The sequence below is a fragment of the Leuresthes tenuis genome, unplaced genomic scaffold (assembly GCF_036924035.1).
Source record: "Leuresthes tenuis unplaced genomic scaffold, fLeuTen1.0.hap1 SCAF_2, whole genome shotgun sequence".
NCBI classification, from domain to species: Eukaryota; Metazoa; Chordata; class Actinopteri; order Atheriniformes; family Atherinopsidae; genus Leuresthes; species Leuresthes tenuis.
In genome coordinates, this window is record NW_027325356.1 from 17,174,472 (window position 1) to 17,188,461 (window position 13,990).

Here is a 13,990-nt window from a genome sequence, read left to right on the forward strand (position 1 = left end):
CTGAATAGAGATATTTTCTCAGTATTGCTTAATGACTTTAGGGGGTAAACTGTTTGTGGCCTCCCTTGTTGTTTTCTTTCCTTTTCTTTTAATTTTTCTTTAACCATGAGACACCAAATGTGTCCAGTAGGTGGCAGGCTTGGGCTGCAGGTGGGTCAGTTTAACACCCAGACTCTTTTACTTTGTGTCTTGGCTGCTTGTCTATGTTCAGTGTGGTTTACATTGTGCTGGGAAGTGTGGGTTTCCTGAAAAAAAGACATTGTCTAAACGGCAAAACCTGCTCCAAAAATTCAGCATCAGTGGTTCCTACACAGATATGCATGTTACCCGTGTCACATGCACTACTGCATTCCTACACATCACCCCTGCTGCTTTTTAGACATGTGTTGATGATGTGTTAGATAGTCTCCCTCCTCTTTAGCCGGGAAGATGCAGCATTCCCGAATCTTACATAGAGTTTCTGATTTTGATTCATCAGACCACAGAACAGTTTTCTACTTTGCCTCAGTCCAGCAGAGGTGAAGTCTCAGGTTCGTATTTACACGGTAGTTTTAACTTGATATCAACTTGATAACTTGATGCAGCTATAAAACTGCAGGCATATTCACTGACAGTGCTTTTCAGAAGTGTTCCTGAGCCCTCACAGATATTTCCTCTTCAGAATTATACAGCCATCTGAGGTCCTTATTGAGTCCTTACTGGATTTGCATACAGACATTTATCTGGATTCAAAGAACTTTCTAATAATATCATGTACCACAGATCACAAAATCCCCACATTTCTGCATTTTTAGGTTTAGAAATGTGATTTTTATTTGTCAGACCATTTGGCCAGCCCATCTTTACATCTACAACACTTTTTTTATATTTGATACATTGATTTGAACAGTTGTGACATTACACACCTTTTTTTCGATTGCTTTTGTTACTTTTGTTGCCCTCCTCTCAACTGTTTTGCTTTTAAGTTCAATATTTGGTATCTTAACATTTTCAACTAAATATATGGTTTAGATGATTTAGATATCAGCCCATTGTATAAGACTCATTGGCTATAGCGGTGACATGTACAAAGTTTATTGTGCTTATTCTTACACTCAGATGTTTTTTCTTATCTTACATAAGTCCCTAAAAGCATTTTTTTTATTCCATCAATGTGTATCTCTAAAGTTACCTTCCTTGTATTACTCAGTAATCAGATCAGTACGATGATCAAATTAATCTAATTCTTTACAGACATGACATAATCACATCTGATTACATTTTCTGCAAGTTTTTATTGTAAAGCTAAGATTTCCAAATACCCTCCAAGAATTTTGTCTGAGATTCAGTAGTTCTTAACTTTAACCACTAGATGCTAGTAGAGCTATGTAGAGGAAAACTTAGTACTACACACTTGAATCTAAGCAGATGAACCATAAATCAATGATCCTCTTACCTTATGGAAGCGGTGACTGACAGCTGTCTTATTGACTGTAGTCCAATCAGTGGTTCCCTTCTTAGCATATTCAACATGATAGCCTGTGATTGGTCCAGAACCACTATAGACAGGCTTTTGCCACTCAATCACCAATGAATCATCTCTTACTTCACAAAACGTCAGGTTATAGGCAGGGCCTATATGACACATGCAGTGACAGGAAACCACGTCATAATGTTGAAAGACCTCATATTTGTTTTAAAGTTTCGTACGTATCTGTGATCAGGTCAATCAGAAGACTACATCTACTAACCCGGCTCTGGCATTGTCCAGGCCTCACATGTGAAGTCGTCTGAATGTTTGGAAGCTGGTCCAAGGCCAGCCAGGTTGGCTGCGTACACATGGAACTGATAGATTGCTCCCTCAGTTAAGCCTTCAACCTGTTTGTAAGATATAACTATGGTGACTAACATCATTATTCATTGTTAACCAGATATGCAACAAATGGCAAGTAAAGTTAAAGATAGAAGTTTCTGTACCTTATAAAGTCTTTCTGAGACTGGTGGAATATGAACTTCTCTCCACATGGTTGTTCCACTGCGTCTTTTATCCACAAAATACTCTTTGACCCCTGCACCTCCAGAGTGAAGAGGCTTCTTCCAGTTCAAAACCATTGAATGACCATCACAGTTCAGCAGTGCAATATCATAAGGAGCAGAGGGGGCTCCTAAGAATACAATTGTGAATTTTAGTTGATAAACCGTTTTTTTTTAAAACATTTTATAATTTTTTTTTACATTTTATAGCTGGTAGGAAAAAGCAGATGGCAATCATTATCTTTGTAATAGTGACCATAAATATGATAGTACTGACTAAGGGCAGCTTTGACTGTCAGAGGTGAAGATTCCTGGGATTCCTCACTGAGACCCAGCTCATTGATAGCCTGGACACGGAACACATATGTTTCTCCTTTGGTCAGGCCACTAACCACAAATCTGAAGGAAAATAATCAGATGTAGAGATCATGAGAATTGCTTTGATACCCTCTAATCACAAACTGAAAAAACATATTCTATGTCTGAGCATTACAGTGCATTTGATTTAAAACATACTTGGTATTTTTGTGAGGTTTGTGATTGGCTGAGGTCCAGTTTTTGGACCCCTTCACACACTGGTCGATGTAATAACCAATCAGATTGTTGGGTTCCTTTGGAGGAGCCCACTGGATTAGGACAGAAGTGTCTGTCTCCCTTGTTGCAATCACCTGACCGGGAGCAGATGGTACACCTGCGGACAAAAAATACATAACAGCACATGTATTAGTCACATGAGTATTGTCATAAAAATTAAAATTATTTCTTTATGAGAGGCAAGAAACAGCTGTGACAGACCTTTCAGTTCCAGAGTCTGAACGGGTCTACTTGGCTCTGATGGCTCGCTGGTTCCATAGATATTAGCAGACAATACTCTGAAGTTATATTGTTTACCCTCTGCCAGGTCAAAGACGGCATAACGAGGAGATCGAATAGGGACCTGAGTGTTAACACGCTGCCAGGCATTACTGCCTGTCAGTTCCTGTGGAGACACAGAGATCCATAAAATAACAGTTCCGGAAGATGAATGATTATAGCCCCACATACAGTACAGAACACTTTTGTAATCCCTTTATTTAAACCATGAAGTACTGATAAAACGTGTACGTAAGAAGTACTATACTTAGTAACTGTGAAATAATTGGTCACGGTACTAAAGTTTTTGCTACCTTTTCTATGTAGTACCACATGGGAGCCTTGCTAGAATATGCAGGGGCTTTCCAGCTCAGAACAACATATGTCCTGTCTGTTTCAGAGGCATGAATTCCTGATGGAGCACCAGGGGGCTTTCCTTCCTCTACACACAAACACAAAAACACACAATGAGACTCTTAGAAATATTAGACTTATAACATGCAGTAAAAAACATATACAAGTTAGATAAATTTGATTGATATCCCACCTTCAATTTCATCATGGTAAGATACAACATCCAGTCTTCCACCAAGCTTTTTGGCTATAAGAACATAAAGACTTGATCAGTTTGCTGGTGGGTAATCATGACATTAATTCATGGACTTCAAATGTCGGTTTGGCTAGATTATTCATATTCATCAACTACCAGTAATTGTCATTTACGTGGAACCTGCAGAGGGATTTAAACAGAGACTGGTCACGTAAAGCAGTATGAAATATGCTAACTCTTCACAATGGCTTAGTTTGTCATATCATTTGTGATTTCTCTTTAACTAAATTGGCTATTATCCCTTTAGCAATAGATCATTTCAAAAGTAGCATTACTAGATTTAAGTAAAACGCACATCTTTGATGCGGAAAAAAACATTTAGCACAGATGGAGGTAATTAAGAAACAGGATCTCATTACTAATGTGGTTTTGTTTGGTTCGGGGGGGGGGGGGGTAAAACAATACAGTGGTTGATTTTAATGCTATTCATGAAGTGGCAAACAGCTTCTGAATCAGTGTACGAAAAACTGGGTAACAGAGCATTTTTAAAAGAAGAATGTTTGTGTGGTAGCACGGTGTGGTTTTGTCCCAGCTGCAGAGCAGAGATTCAGGGAACCAATTCATTGTGCTTGCACGCTTGTTTTAAATGATTTGCTTTTGTGATGTGTTTGCCATATTGGCTCAGCATCCCTAAGCCACAAGGAGATGTTTGTGTACAGTTATCTGAAGGCTGACTGTCAAAAACTCTGAAAATAACTGTGTGTCTGTGTCTTGAGTAGCTTTAAATCCACCCAAACATGCCAAACCAGCAGCACCTATATCAGCGTGACACATTTATGAAGTCTTTTACAAGACGATGTCTGCAATGGTGAGGTGTATCATTGGCCAGGAATTAAACCCACCGTAGAGCCTCCCAAACTCAGTAGCGTCCAGGGCAGCAATAGGATCAGACATGCGGGATGCTTTGCTGATTCCATGGGAGTTGACAGCTCTGACTCTGAAGTGGTAGGAGTGTCCTTCAAACAGCCCAGACACTGGGTATTTACAGATCTTTATGGGGTGATCATTGCACTGGGTCCAGTTTTCAGTTCCAACCTCACATCTAAACGTAAAAGAGAAAAGTATTGAATTCATTTCAGGGAAGGAAGCACGCAGAAGAACTTTCTGAATACTTGCGTTTGGTGAAAAAAATAAATGGTGATATTCATCATGATGTCAGAACAGTCATTTTATTATTGAGAGAATATTATACGTCTGAGGATGAGGTAGTGGGTATTTGAGCGGCAGATAATGAGTGTCCCACTACAAACCTGACAAGTATGTTGGTAAATCATATCAATAAACTGATAAAATGTAATGGTTACACTTGAACCAGCAACCTGAGGCATCACTACTGGCAGCACTGAGTTTTTTTATTTTGGTTGTTTTTTTCCAACCATTATTGGGTAAAAGAGATTAGGTATTTTTGTCTTAAAATAAAGAAAAAAATGAAAAATGACATTGCAAGACAGCTTGGCTTTCCTGCAAGGTTACCAACAGCTCGTGGTATATTTTGCACTTTTCAGACTCCAAAGCAAGAGATACTATACAGTTAAAGACAAAAACAAGTTACAACAAATAAATAAAAAGAATGGGTGTAGAAGCAGAATAGGAAATGGACTGCTTTCCTTTTGTGACAAAAACCCTTCATTTGTACAGATATTTGACTCACGCTAATCAGTTTGTCTTTACGTTGCTTATTTTATCTGTTTATTGTGTTTATATCACAAACTCCTACTTGTCCACAAAGTATCCCAAGATTGGACCCTCTGTGGTGGTATTAGGAGGCTTCCATGACACAATGACATAGTCTATGTTGGCATCGTGGATCTTGATGTCCATCGGAGCACCGGGTGCAGCAGGAACTGGGGGAGGCCCATCTATACAGGAAGCAAGGGGGATGAAATTGTTTGTTGATCTTTCAAAAATAGATAGCCATGCATTTTGTGGACAACAAGTCACTGATTTATGACATAAAAGACCTAATTCAAAGTCAAACAATTGGTTCTGTTTTAAATAAGCTTGGTTATCACCTCATCTTGGCCTATCTGATCATCCACCTCACCTGCAACTGAGACAAAGGCACTGTGCTCTGCAGTGCCTCCTCTTGTGACCATGCGCAGTGTGTAGAGGCCTTCATCATCTTTATAAAGATTTGGAAGAGTCAGCTTGGTGAATCCTCTGCCAGTTTCAATCTTCACCCATTTCGAGTCAACCAGACGAGTTTCTGTAAACAGAACCAAATCACACATGGAGGCATTGTCATGAATTAAACAATACATTTCTGTTCATTATATACAAAGTTTATAGAGGGATTGAAAACTAATCAGTTACACATAGAGCAAACTAAACTATTCATAATCAGAAATGTGGGGTATGTAAGAAGAGTTTTATTATTGGTAATTAGTAAAAAAAATGTTTCACTGCTATACCTCTGTTTGCATGTCTACTAGCCTAGGACTGGCAGTCACAACAGATTAACAGCAATCATAGAATAGTTTCTTTGTCATAAAATACTGCTTTATAACAGTTACCATCTCTATACCACTGTGCCTCTGGCTGTAGGTTGGCCAGGTTGGGGTTCAGGGTCATGGAGGCAGACAAAGTTGCAGATTCTCCCTCAGTGGCAAATACTGGGCCAAACTTCTCCACAAAGGTAATGTGGATTTTAGTGAACTGGATCTTGGGAAGCATGGCAGCTGGGAGTCAGGGACAGAGACGGGGGTAGAGTTTATGTAACACCTTGTTAAGTTACCATCAACTTTGGCAAGAGAAAAGAGAGATCTTATTTGCATGTTGCATTTCTATTAACAATAGGAAATTAGTAGAATCACAACTGCAATATTTAGACAAGGAGCTGGACTTTCTTATAGTATGATACCTACCTGTAAAAGGCAACCATGCGTATGAACAGGACTCCTCCTCCTCCTTGAATCCTATACATAAAAAACAAACAAATAAAGTGAGAGTTAAGAGCAACAGTTAGTTGTAATAATTGGGACTGATGTACCGAGCAAACAGACAGATAATAAAAGTCACAGTACAGATGAGAAGTTATAGATCCAAATGCCTCTGTCAAGCATCACGGTAAATTGTTTATGTATTAAACGATCAACACTGAACGAATCACTGAAATGGGTTTGACCATTTCACCATTTAAGGATTAATGACAATACACTGTGCTGATGTCATTCATTGTGTTATGTCCAGAGCATAAAGATATCATAAATGTTTTATAAAATATATAACATGATGTTAGTTTACAACTAATATTGAGCTTAGAATTATAGCTACTGTTATGTATGCAAACATCATTAAAAATGTGAACCTCAATCACTTACGCTTCACTATAATGGATGCCTGACTAGAGGCCTGTCCATGGCTGTTTCCAGCTACAACAGTGTATTGAGCTGTGTCATCGGTTGAACATCTGTGAAAGAAGGTAAGGGCACAAATTTGCAGATCAATATATCACTCAGGATTCTCACAGACAGTTAATCAAAAGATTTCAGATTAGTATGTAAATGAAACCATGGTTTTGGGTCTTACAGTAGCATCCTTTACATTTTTCTGAAACATGAAATATGTCTACTTCCCAAATACGCAGCATAACCAAGACAATAATGTTCTGTCTTGTGAAGTACAGAAATGAACCCAGTGCCAATTTGTTTATAGATGTGTATAAAACCACTGCAAGAAATTAGACGTTACTGCCCACATGAGTACATCATGTTGCCAATATAATCAGCAGCAGAACAACCACAACAGAGACTGAGCACAATTCCATTCACATAAACAGCTGAGTCAACAATGCTTGGTTCAGTTAATCAGGGAAGAAGTTGATTGTGACTCATAGCTCTCCTGTTCAGCTATTCTTGCCTCACATTTTCAGGACAGATGATAAAATAAATACAGAGCAGTGGACTCATGACTTGGGGACAGAGACACATGATTTGTTGTTATTCGTGTTAGCTAGCTGTCACTGCATACCACACATTTGTGGCTAAAGACCAGCCATTCTCTCTTCATCATTCATTTCCTCTCTATATCTTTCTTTCAACCCAATGTTCCTGATCAATTCTAAAATGGGTTTGTATGTTCTTATTTTCAAAACTTGGAAACTATGCCTTCTTAGTTTTAGACTACTCAGGAGGGTGATGGGATCCATTCAGAGAGTGATGACTGTAAGAATACTGGAGTGTCACGTAGCACTGAGGTCAGCACTTGAACAGCTGAGCTTCCAAAGACTGGAGTGGGAGCAGGATGTGCTCTGGCCAGACTGTAACGCCACAGCCTGCAGTCTTACATTCAGCTGCTGCTGAAGTTATTCTGTAACTCTTATCTAAATCTGTGTGGGATTTCTTGTTAAATTGACAGCATTTTTTTCTGACGGTTCTCGAGGCAGACAATTGGCTAGTCCACATGGTGTTTCTGTATTTTGATACAATCAGATGCATTGCATCCCAATAAAGCATGTGTAAACTACGAAAACATACATGTTCACAAGAACAACCTAATGCAGAAGCACTGGAGGGCTAACAACAGATATCTGGAATAGTACCTAAATCATGTGGTGACAGCGCAATTTAGACAGAGTAATAGATCTCAATAACACCATGTGTCATCATGTCAATAATTGGCTATACTCCTCGATTCCTACAATATCTAGTGCCTCTCCATTGCAGCGTTTCTGTATATGACGTTCAGTTTTCAGTATTTGCACCAAGTCACATTGTTTAATTGTGCCACAGAATGCATTTTCTGTTTGTTTATCCATATGGTGAAATTTTGTCTTCTAAGTGTTTGGACACCTTTTATAGTTTATTCATTCATTTATTTTTAGCATCAGTAGTACATTATACTACTACATACTGTTTCTGCTTTATGCAATATGTTGGTTTGCTTGTGCATGTTAGGAAACAAATATATCTAGGAATAGATAAGAAGTAATGAAAAATACATCTTAACTGATTACACCTGTTCACACAAGTCACCTGAAGGACTCCATCAAGATGAAAACCTGCTTATACAATGACATGGTAAAAAAAAAACTCTACTAGTGACCCTTTGTCGAACTTGCTGTACCTTGGGATCTCCAGAGAATGACTTCCACCTTTGTCTTCAACCAAGTACCTTCCTGAGGACGAGTCCAGGATCACTCCATCTTTATACCTAAAGAAAAGGAAAAATACTGCTCATCCACATTGAGGCATGCATTTCTTACACTACCATTCACATCTAAAGTCACATTTATTGTCATATGTTTAGAACTAAAAAAAATAAGTATATGACAGGCTAAAATGTATATCTTGGTGATAACTGAGGCTACTATGAAAAAGATAAACGTGTTATTTACCATTTCACAATCGGCAGGGGGAAGCCTTCAACAGTACAGAAGAGTTTGACTGGAGTGTGTTCAAACACAGTGTGGGATCTCAGTCTGGCCAGGAATTGTGGTCCCCTGATCATGGGCTCCTCACGCACATATTTTTCCACCATCTTTGTTCTGACCTAAACAAGCAAACAGGATAACAGCAGATTCTTAATGTTGAATATTATGAGCCTTTTGTCCTGCTTCTCTATAAAGCTTGAAACCTCATTAGTACGCTCTACCAGATTATAATGCATTAATTCTAATAGAAGCCCCTAATGATAACTAAAACGTGCCTGAACTGTTATTGCATCTACACGTGGTTAAGTGCATGTAATAACAGCTGTTATCACCCAGTGTTAATAAACAAGGTTGGATAAAAAGGCTTCATATATTCTTACCACTTCCTGGATGCGAGCTTGTGTTTTGTGCTCATATCTTTCCTCCATAGCCTCAGAGCTAAAGACAAACAGTATGTCAGTTATACTAATAGACACAGTAAGTAAAGTACTACTGGTTTCCTAGCAATAAGTCAGGTTAATGAGGACATAATGCATATGTAGTTAATGTTGAGAGCAGCTCTGTGTGTGCCTGCTAGTCGAAAAGAAAAGAAAAGAAAAGAAAAGAAAAGAAAAGAAAAGAAAAGAAACAGCCTTAAAGCCTTAAAAGCATCTGTATTGTATGGGTGTATTTAAATTTGAAGGGTTTTTATTTAGAATGTTGATTTACTCTGATTTGTACCTTTCCTCTTACACATAAACTGCTCGAATTTGTTTTTTAAAATGATATACAGCCTGGGTTCATTGAGCTGGAGGACTCTACCACATTATGCAGGTCTGCTCAATGTCGTCCGCAGAGCAGGACATACTGAAATTTGTGTGTGTCAGTAAAGTTAATATTGATCTAATACTAATTTACTGCTTTATAATATTACTGTTTATGGTACTGTGTGGAAACAGAAGCTGTTCTACCCATGGACTGACATTATTACAGTATGAGTTTACCAAGATTCCAAGAAGACTTTGAAAGTGGCACTGTGGCGAGTTTAGAAGCTGGGTGTGTAGCTTCTGAATATGTGAGTAGTAACTGATGATCATAAAAGTTTATTTTTCTGACAGACAAATCCAAAATGAGTAGAAACTGTTGCATCTAATCTCTACCATGACAAACAGATACAATTTGTCTTAAACTTTTTAGGATCCGCTGAACAAGAGCTTTTTTTTGTCATTAAACATATGGATGACGTTGCAGGTAGAATTTCAAGGAATTTGAGAACATTGATTAATCGCAACACTCTCCGTCCACACGTCTGTTTTGTTTGCTGTAACAGTTCATGCATACTTTTTGCACAGAGCCAACTCTAATGTTAAGAAGACCTTCACACAATAAGACCAGCTCATTAGAGACTCCCGAGAGTTGGAATCTGGCTTGTTAATCTGAATTGTAGATTTTCTGTTATGTATTTTCAAACGACCCAACCACTACAGACAATAAGCATGTTTCATCATTTTTGTCCATTTTGCTTACAAGCCAGAGTAAACACCACTGCCACCAGAGGTCCCCTGTCAAAAGTAACTGATGTGATAAGACTCAGACAGAATGATGCAGGATATCAAGAAAAGGAGACAAGGTGTTCCTTGATCAAACCAAATTTTTGTGCTGCAAATAAATAGCATGTTGGAATACAACTGTTTACACGGTCTGGGATGAACTGCAGCTTTATAGAGGGAAGTGATTTGGACATTATTCCATCCGAAGAACAAGGAAAGAGCATTCTTGAAGCAAAATGAAAACAGCTTATATCACTTTAGCTCTGAAAATACGTCTGTAATTGAAAATGATCAGTTTGACTGTATCATAATTACCTTATATTTACATTGTATAAGATAGTCAGTCAGTCAGACAGCATTAAGGACACATGATAAACAATGTATACTTACCTGAATTTAAATAGATCAGTCAAATGATAAGCTTTATAGCTGTAGGAGCACGAGTATTACATTTGCTAAATGAAGCCAGCTTTTCTCCCATAAAACTTTGCATCAAGACGACCTCATTTGTGCTGGTTAGCTGCATCACTAGGTACACATACACCCATGAACGAACACACACACTGACATTTAGCAAAAGAGTTTTCCACTGGCGTTGGAAGTCTTCTAGAAGAGTCTTTTTTGATAAAATCTGGGGAAGTCATCCCCAGATTTTATCTTTTACCTTTACTGTTATCATCAAAAACAACATAGCCCTACATAGAAATAAAGGAGAAGCAAGTCAGTCCAATTTCAGCAACTTATTCACGAAGGTTTTAAAAGACAAAATCAAAATCTTCCTGAAATAATTGTTATCTGTCATCCACAAGAAGCCCCTTACTAAACTGTTGATGTTAGAATGCTTGAATAACCTCTTTATCATGAAGGAAATACTTGTCTAAACCTGTCAGCTCAGAGCTAGTTTGGTGCTGAAGTTAGCTTGAAGTTGTGTTAATCATCACCATTTTGTTACATTGCAAAGATGGCAGTGAATATAACTGAATTAACATGTTTAGTATCAGCAAAGTAACAAAGCTTAGTACAGCTACAGTAGAAATTATATTAGTACTAGAATTAGGACTACGAAAGTGTTGCATTAGCTCGATGCCTGAATTTTTAGCACTAGTCTCTTGTACCTGCTGTATTCTTTAACCACATATCTGCTCTGTTTGTGGTGGTATTCTTGGTTGTAAGTTCCACGTTTGATCCGTGCCGACATGGTGACTCTTTTAGTCACTGACCTGTTGGACAAGACAACAACAAAATGACACACAGACTGACATGATAACATAGTACAGTAAATTGACACAAGTCAGAGAAGAAAACGAACACACAGACAGACGCCATAGCTCCAAGCGGATCATTAAAAAAAACTCCTCAAATCAGATACAGACTCGTGCACTGAAGATGATTTCAAAGAAAGAGATAGTTAATGACTACCTGGTTTGTCTAACATGGATCTTTATGATATTTGTTTCCCCCAAAACCTAAAACAGAACATGATGCTTGGTGTAGTTTAGAAACATTGCTATCATACTTTGTCCAGTCAAGCCGATCAGAAGGCATTATTTACAGTAAGCTCAATGTTTCTCAGCAACACTTATAGCATAGTACTATTTACCTGTTTCTAAATGTATTCTTAGAAATGATAAATGAACACACAATATACACACTCCTGGTGGAGCAAGGTAGGGTACAGTATATCTAGGCCACTTCATCATGTGGACTGTGGAAGATATGGATCAAACCACTAACCTTCCAAGAACTCTGTTCTACCTCTTGAGCCACAGATGGATATTATGACTCCATATTCTATACCCGCTTTTAACAATTTAGGGCCTGTCATTGGGCAAGAGGCATGGAACAGCCTGAATAGGTTGCCAGACAGAGAGAGGGCCACACAGAGAGACAAACAAGACATATAACCATGCACGCTCACACTCACTCTTACGGTCAATTAAGAGTCCCAAATTAAACTAACGTGCATGTTTTTGGATGGTGGGAGAAGGCCGGAGTACCCGGAGAGAACCCACACATACACGGGGAGAACATGCAAACGAACCTGAAACCTGGAACTCTTACTGTGATGTGACGGTGCTAACCAGATGGATATTATATAATAGTTCTAATATTGATTGTGCAACAAAAATTCTGTTTAAGCAAAGATTAATTTTACAACAAAAGGTGTCACTATCAAAAAGCAATTTATTAGCACTTATCGAGTGACAATGTCTCCGACTGGAAAACAGTAAATAAGTGCAAAAATACTGCATTTCCTTGAAGGATCGCTTCGAATTGACTTCTTAAGCATGTTAATAGATACACCATCATTATATTCCTATAGACACTTGTGATAAAATGCCTGGTTTATAAGCAGAAATAAACATATTTACAACTGGACACAAAACACAAATGTTTTGGTCCTCATGACTGATGTTTTTACAACTAACGTTTTGATAATTTACCATCTTAAATTATACATAAGATTTGGAAATTATTATGAACAGGGACCCTTTGAGTAACAATTGAGTCCACTGGCATCCATAATGTCCTCTAGTTCTCATTTTATCCAGTATTTACACTTCTGATTGCAGAATCCACAAGAGTCCACTAACCCGTGTATGCTATCATGGTGGCTATGTGTATCTTTTTTATACAGTCAGCGATATATATTCACCTTTCTACAAAAAGAAAAGCCCTCCTGGAATTTCAAGGCATGGAACTGGCAAGACTCTAACGCGTCCAAACTCTCACGAACACAACAAATGGTAGCTTTATGGCTGACAAGGAAGGTGACACCATGATTTAAATACACCAGCAGTAAAGTTACATATGTAACCAGACATAAACAAAAGGCACGGCCACGTACTGACAAGTAATGTATACAAATAGAAATTGACAGTACAGCTGAACCAAAGATTGTCCCATAAATTTGGCAGCTTTGAAGTCACCCAGCAATTGTACCTTGTTTATTAATCAGTGCATTATTTTTCACTGAGATAAGTGAATGAAACACAATTCAAGCCTAAAATGATTGAAGCTAAGTCATGCTATATTCAATCTATTGAATATAATATTCCCAGTGTAATGATTAAAAACGGAAACCCTGACACAAGCACACACACATCCACTGATCATTAGGTTCCAGAAGATTTTGAAGACATTTGGCCAGCTCAGTGCTATATACTGTGGGATGGAAGAATTCAAATGATAACCTTAAACTCGGGCAAAAAAAAGAGTAAAAATTGAAAAAAATGATCAAATGCATTCGATGAGCTGTGCGGTGAGTTTACGACAGCATTTGATTTCTAAACAAGTTGTTCTCCCTCTCATTTGTTGAGTGTCTTGTATAAATACATGTCTTTACAGTACACCCCCCAAAACAAGAGCATATCTCCGAATTACATCATGCACACAACAGAGTATAATCTCTTTACGTCACGTCATAGTCCTCAGAGACCAGAAATAAATTCAGGTGAAACATGAAGCGATTTCCTCTGCTTAACTCACCCAGAAGGCTAACGAGACATGCTGCACGACGTTCCTATCTCCATATCTTTCAAATGCTCTTCCCAGCTTCAGTGTCACCTTAACTATCACCAAAGCCAAGTTCAACTTACCTCCATCGCTCCAAAT

General features: G+C 38.2%; 2 protein-coding genes across 2 annotated transcripts in view; one reads left to right on the forward strand and one right to left on the reverse strand.

Annotated features, from left to right (window-relative positions):
• Positions 1–13,990, forward strand: part of rnaset2 (ribonuclease T2) — a 67,143-nt gene that overhangs the window by 42,541 nt on the left and 10,612 nt on the right. The gene's annotated exons all lie outside the window — the stretch shown is intronic.
• Positions 1–13,990, reverse strand: part of myom2b (myomesin 2b) — a 32,000-nt gene that overhangs the window by 16,685 nt on the left and 1,325 nt on the right. The window contains exons 2-19 of the mRNA XM_072380394.1: positions 11,491–11,595; positions 9,227–9,284; positions 8,811–8,965; positions 8,540–8,626; positions 6,796–6,884; positions 6,340–6,390; positions 5,989–6,153; positions 5,520–5,681; positions 5,193–5,334; positions 4,318–4,517; positions 3,413–3,466; positions 3,180–3,307; positions 2,809–2,992; positions 2,530–2,704; positions 2,291–2,412; positions 1,957–2,144; positions 1,731–1,857; positions 1,436–1,614 (exon numbers count right to left, since the gene is read on the reverse strand). Coding sequence (XP_072236495.1) covers positions 1,436–1,614; positions 1,731–1,857; positions 1,957–2,144; positions 2,291–2,412; positions 2,530–2,704; positions 2,809–2,992; positions 3,180–3,307; positions 3,413–3,466; positions 4,318–4,517; positions 5,193–5,334; positions 5,520–5,681; positions 5,989–6,153; positions 6,340–6,390; positions 6,796–6,884; positions 8,540–8,626; positions 8,811–8,965; positions 9,227–9,284; positions 11,491–11,573 — 2,349 coding nt within the window. The 5' untranslated portion in view covers positions 11,574–11,595. The remainder of the gene's footprint in view (positions 1–1,435; positions 1,615–1,730; positions 1,858–1,956; positions 2,145–2,290; positions 2,413–2,529; positions 2,705–2,808; positions 2,993–3,179; positions 3,308–3,412; positions 3,467–4,317; positions 4,518–5,192; positions 5,335–5,519; positions 5,682–5,988; positions 6,154–6,339; positions 6,391–6,795; positions 6,885–8,539; positions 8,627–8,810; positions 8,966–9,226; positions 9,285–11,490; positions 11,596–13,990) is intronic.